The sequence below is a fragment of the Thalia democratica genome, chromosome 1 (genome assembly GCF_965202585.1).
Source record: "Thalia democratica chromosome 1, ktThaDemo2.hap1.1, whole genome shotgun sequence".
Taxonomy (NCBI): domain Eukaryota; kingdom Metazoa; phylum Chordata; class Thaliacea; order Salpida; family Salpidae; genus Thalia; species Thalia democratica.
The window spans coordinates 48,540,899-48,546,877 of NC_139165.1; the positions used below are offsets into that span (position 1 = coordinate 48,540,899).

Sequence of the window (5,979 nt, forward strand, 5' to 3'; positions counted from 1 at the left end):
CATACTAGTTCGATCATCAGACCACAAGCCATTATTAGACTGAGACCCAAGTTTTTTCTTACTGAAACTTTTTAGTCAGCCGCAAGCGAAAAATTTGCATTCGTCAGTCTTCAAACGATTTATCATGTCATTTTAACCCTGAAATAATAATTTTCACATTGTTTTGAATAACATGAACCCTTTATTTTTGAAAAAAACTTTATAAACCTTATTACAAACGGCCAAAAACTAAATTAAAAAGTTATAAAGTTTTTTTTGTATTTTTATTGAATAAAAACGTTGTATTTTGTAGTGTTAGTACTTGAGTCAATTATTGTTTATGATAAAATTTACTAAAAGCGATGTTTATAAGGTAAATTTTCCCGTTTTTTATGTGCAACTGACGAAACTGAGAACAACAGCACGGAAAAAGCGAAGCTTTCTGATAAAGGAAGCTAAAAGCAAGGTAGCACACCGCTCTTAATTGCTAACTTTTGGAAGCGAAACCAAAAAAAAATGGAACGTTCTAAATTCCTTTTGAGGGTTTTAAACTTGCATGCTGGTCAACAGCAACATCTATAGATGGTTTTTGCATAACATACATTTAAAGCGTTCTGGTTGGTCTTTTGATTAAATCAATATGTACGCCAACAAGAAGTTTTACAGCTTATTTTTGCAAAATTTATGAGAACTCGACTAAAAGCGAGAATTATTGGTTAAATTTTTAAAAGTAATTTATAAAAATTGTATTCATTCTCAAACATTAGTGAAATTGTAAAATTTTACGTTGTTAAACTAGCAGTATTAAACAGTTGTATAAATTCAATTCATTATTAGTATATCTGTTATATTATCGTTTGTGAAACTTAATATACTCAAACTTTTTTATCAAGGTTTTAGCTTTGAAAGCGTTAATCAACTAGTTACTATGAAAATTAGTGTAAAGCAAATTATATACAAAAATTATATATAATCAACAATTGTATAATTGAAACTAAAGAACCTATGAAAACTGTTTTTAGATTAACTAAGACAGTTTTTGTTTCAAACTGTTAGTACAATTATGAAATTATATTCCCATTAATTAAAAGTCTAATTTGATCCAGAAACTTTTTTTGATAAAGATCATATAAAAAATTCAAAATTAAAACACGTTGACCAGTTGAAGTGGCAAAAATGTCTTACATTTATTATATACTGTATAGTGCTAGAAAAACAATTAATACGTGTCATTTTTTTAAAGCTTTTACTCAAAATTGGTAGTCGAAATAAAGTTTTTTTAGTCTTATTTAGAACATTTACTGCATTAAATTAATTTATTTTGACCTCGTTCTAAATTATCTGTGAATGGTACATTTATGTTTAACTTATAAGTTTAAAAGTACTTAATATGGTGAACTTTAAATTGGGGATCCGGCAATTCTGTTTTTTCTTTTCTTTTCAATTTCGGATCCGTCGATGCTAATATACACTTAAACTTTTTTTTTTCGCTTATTTCGGAGGTGGTGTACATTTTAGCGAGCCGCAGCCGTTTTTTTTACAATAAAAATTTTTCATTTTCCTACACTTAAAGATTTATAACACCATTATGTAAATTAAAATTAAAAAAAAAATTTTATCTTATAATAATATGTACGTTCAACCAATAAAATACCATAGAAATTGCAAAATTTTATTTAAATTTTATCTAATACATTTTGAACTCTTGAAATAGAGTATTTTTTCCGTATTTTAAGATAAATTAACTAAAACCTTTTAAGGTATATATTCATAAAAGTAGTCATACTGCTATAAACTGAACTATGATTGAAGTTTCTGAAACTGGCAGAATTTTAACTTGTGTCAAATAAATTACACTTAAACAAAGTTTTTCAGCAAAGCTCTAACTTTTTATAAGAAGTGTTTATTGTTATACCATTTAATGGCCATACAAATGTTTATTTATATACCACAAATTTTGATTTTACGGTAAGAACAATAAAAAAAGCCTAGTCAATGAAAACTGTACAAACACAAACATGTGTATGATAAACATAATAAAAAAACAGCAGATTAAAATTATTGAAGTGATCAATTACAAACAGCTTTAAACAAATACAAATAATCTAAAATTATACTTACGTAGTTTACCATGGTATATATTTTCTCACAAATTAAACTACGTTTTGTTATTACTTTGGTTTTACTTATTTGAATTTGTTTAGAACAAACATAACTACTTATTATTTTAAAATGCGCAGATAAACTTAAAACAACCTAAAAGTAAAAAAAAACACAAAATAAGCTCGAATTTGATAATAGCTTTTTATTTTTCATAAAACTTGTATCTTTGCATAGTATGATCAATATGATAGTAATCTTTTTTTACAACTAAAGTAAGTAGCTTTTTTTACTCTGTGTTAATAAAACACAGTGTATTTTTTGCAATATTTATTTTTAGCTTATCTTTTAGCAATATAGACGACTAAATAACTTAGTGGTATTATAAACAAACATTTTATACTACCTATATTTCTACAATTTAATTTAGTATCACTTTTTTGTTAAGTTTAAAACAGTATATCAGCTAAAGGCTAACTATTAAATCGATTAATATTGCTAACGTTTAAAGAAAAAAGTTAAGAAATTTCACAACTTAAATTCATTAGCTGATTAGCAAAAAAACAAAATGTTTGGATATATGCTAATAGAAATTTGATATAGTAAATTAAATAAGTTTATCAAACAAAAACCAAGAACGGTTTAGTCTAAACCTTTACTCGGTAACTTTTTATATTATTCGATGGTTTATTATTACGAAACTAAACTGTATTTTCTTACTAATATTGATATATATATATTTTGTTTTATTTAAATAAGAACAATTGTCAACTCAAAATTATTATTTAATATATTTATAAACTTCACGACACGATCAACAACAATAGCATCCGAGACAACCTACGACTGGTTTTGTCCTTGTAAGGACTCATCAGGTAGGCATTGTCGCAACACACCACTATTGAGATCTTAGAAAGCGGGATTCAGTACTTTGTTCAAATCCGCTTGGTAAGATCTCAAGAGCGGTGATATAACTATAAGCATAAAACTAAAAAAAAAAACGTTTCAATTTGTTTTCGTGTCAAAACTTAAAACAAAGCAACTTAAGGTTTCTATTTTAACTATCGTACACATTTCTAAATTACAAAAAATTTTACAATTTATAACCACCAGCTTTAAATTCAGTTATAGTTATACAATAAAAATACCTTAATATTAAATACTTAAAACAACTCTGTACTATGTCTGTATGTAAAAAAAAAACATAAACAGTGTTTGTTACAAGATAGTTAAGATTTTTCCTAAAAAATTCCTTATGTTTTTAAAATTTAGGCAGTCTAGCGCAAGAATACCGATCAACGCCATCCACCGCTGCAAACTCTCTTTCAAACCACTCTAAATTCGCAACGTTGCAATAAAAAACCGAGTTTCCGCGCGAAAAAACAACAAGCCTACCTCCCACGCCAACCACTCCGTAAGTCAGCTTCAAACGAGCGGCTAAAGAGACGGGCGGCCGCAGCAAAACAAAGTTGCTACCGTCGAAAACCTCGCAGTCGGTCTTGTTCCACCCTCCAACCACAAACAACTTGTTTTTGACGGCCACCGACTTGTGCATCCACCTCCGCTCGACCATGCTTGGCAGGAGCTTCCACGAATCGGCGGCGTGGTCGTACGCTTCGACCGAATTCATTAAAATGTGTCTTAGGTCGACAACGTCCCTTCTGCTCTGCACCCCCCGCAAGCAACCACCCTGCCCTGGAAAACCGCGCAGGCGTGACTTTTTCTCGTGAAATTCATGCCGCGGACTTGCTGCCATTCCAGCTTTCTCACAAAGAACCTGAAACAGCTTTGCGTGGGAGTTCCGTCCGTTTCTCCTCCGGTTACGTAAACGTCGCGCATAAACGCGCATGCAGCAAACCTTGTACGGTCGTCAATCATTCTCGCCACTTTTTTCCAAGTTTTATCTCCGTGAGAATACCTTTCAATGTACGGGACGCTGCTTCTCTTGTGGTCGAAGCCTCCGAAAACAAAGAGCGTTTTTCCGACACTGACCATTTCAAAAAGATGACGAGCTTTTCTTATTTGCGGCAGGTTTTCTGTTTCGTGAAGATTCAAGACGTCATTGATGCGATGCACGTCTCTAACGTTGCTCGACTCTGAGGTGCCATCGCAGACAATGACGTTAAAACTGTCGTTGCTACAGTGCCGGTGAGTAATGCAACAACTGGAATTGCCAAGACATAGTTTTTGGCAGCTGTAGCTCGTTGCAATACGCGATTTCGGATGCTTTTTGCTTGCCTTGACCTGCTTGATGATTCTCAAACATTCGTCGCTTTTGGTGAAAGCTGATCTTTTCCGTGTAATTTTTCTCAAAGCAGCCACTGACAAGAGCGGGAGGCGAGTCTTAAGCAAAAGGGACTTAGCATGTTTGTTGCATTCATTATGATGTAACCACCTGTTTGCGGCGTTGTACACCTGAAGCTCGGAATCGACATTCAGATTGCTGCTCGAAAGAATTTTCTTCATCGACGCCAAGCTCAAATACTTGAAGCTGTCGGATCCGGCAAGAACTGGGAAGTAGCACTCGATCAAGCGCAGGCAAGTTTTAGACAAGCTGAATATGCTGAAGATGCTGGATAAACTGAAAACTGTTAAAACCGTGTCCACGTTGACTTGCACGCTTTCTTCACAATGCTCGGGTTCGTTTAACGAAACAGCACTTGTTTTGAAACGCGCTAACAACTGGTCTCCTCCGCACGTTTTCGCTGTAAAATAATTTGTTAAAGCTTGGTTTTCATAACAGCAGTTTTTTTGTTAACTTGTAAAAAATTATGTCTAGCTTTAAAATTTAAGTTTTTTTTTATTAATACTTTCTTTAAGATTGAGCAAAAAAACCTTTAAGTTTAAAATTTATTAAAAGTTTTGTTTAAGTTATTTTACGTACAATCAGACAACATAGAAATAGATCAGTATTCAGTCAAAACATTGTCTACTTAAAGAACTAAACAAATTGTTAAGATGCTCTGTCAAAAACTTTTTTATCATTGCTTCGACAAAGTTTAATTTTTTATCAGTAGATTTTTTAAAAATAGATATACTGTTTCAAAACTTAATAGAAGAAAATTATCAAAAACTAAATAAAAGAAAAGTTTATGAACAATAGCAGCACACTGTATAAATATATGTTGATCAGTTTGTAATTTTTAGTTTTCAAACTTAACAAAAGAAAGAAAATATCTAAGTTTTTATCAATATTTTAACAATAATGTTAATTTATTTGAAGCAAATTTTAAAAATATTTTTATATGGTAGTTTTACATTGAAATTACTTGGATAATAAAATTTTAAAATAAAAAAGACTTTTTGAACCGCCAAAACTTGTTTATAATTATAAATTTAGAATTTATATCTGCAGAGATTTAAAAGTGCTTTAAACGGTGTAATAGTTAAATAAAGTTTTAGAAAAACTTTTAAGCTTCATGTACATATTCATAAATCTGATTCTGATTTCAAGTTTCTATCAACTTTATATTGATTTAAAACAAAGAAACACAACCTATAGAGTAGGGGTTGGTAATGAACGACAGGCAAGCAGGATTCAGCTTAAGAAAAATTTGTGGCCCGCAAGGTACTTTCTGGTTATCGTTAAAAGAGCACGGCGTCACTATAGCACGTAATGTCATTTTAGCACGAAGTAACACTATAACACGTAGTAACACTTTAGCACGTAGTAACACTTTAGCACGAAGTGACACTTTAGCACAAACTGACACTTTCGCACATAGTGACGCTTTAGCAAGCAAGTTATTAAAATTGATTTTTATATGCTTATATATACTATTTGTACAATAAAGTTTAAAAATATAAAAACAAACTATGCAAACTGTAAACAGAATATAAAAACGAACTATGCAATATGTAAACTATGTAAAGAAGTTTTATTTGTGTTACAGGTTTAAG

The 5,979-nt window shown here is 31.1% G+C and overlaps 1 protein-coding gene across 1 annotated transcript; it reads right to left on the reverse strand.

Annotated features, from left to right (window-relative positions):
* Positions 1-3,720: 3,720 nt before the first annotated feature.
* Positions 3,721-5,702, reverse strand: LOC145836967 (kelch-like protein 26). The gene is made up of 2 exons (XM_082944739.1): positions 5,576-5,702; positions 3,721-4,784 (listed from the first exon to the last, which is right to left on the reverse strand). The coding sequence occupies exons 1-2, from the start codon at positions 5,700-5,702 to the stop codon at positions 3,721-3,723; spliced, it is 1,191 nt and encodes a 396-aa protein (XP_082800865.1).
* Positions 5,703-5,979: the final 277 nt, after the last annotated feature.

Excerpts from the sequence above, each read along its gene's own strand:
- LOC145836967 (XM_082944739.1), bottom strand. The coding sequence starts at position 5,702 with ATGACATTACGTGCTATAGTGACGCCGTGCTCTTTTAACGATAACCAG. Across the intron at positions 4,785-5,575 it reads TACCAACCCCTACTCTATAG|CGAAAACGTGCGGAGGAGAC; the intron begins GTTGTGTTTCTT and ends ATTATTTTACAG.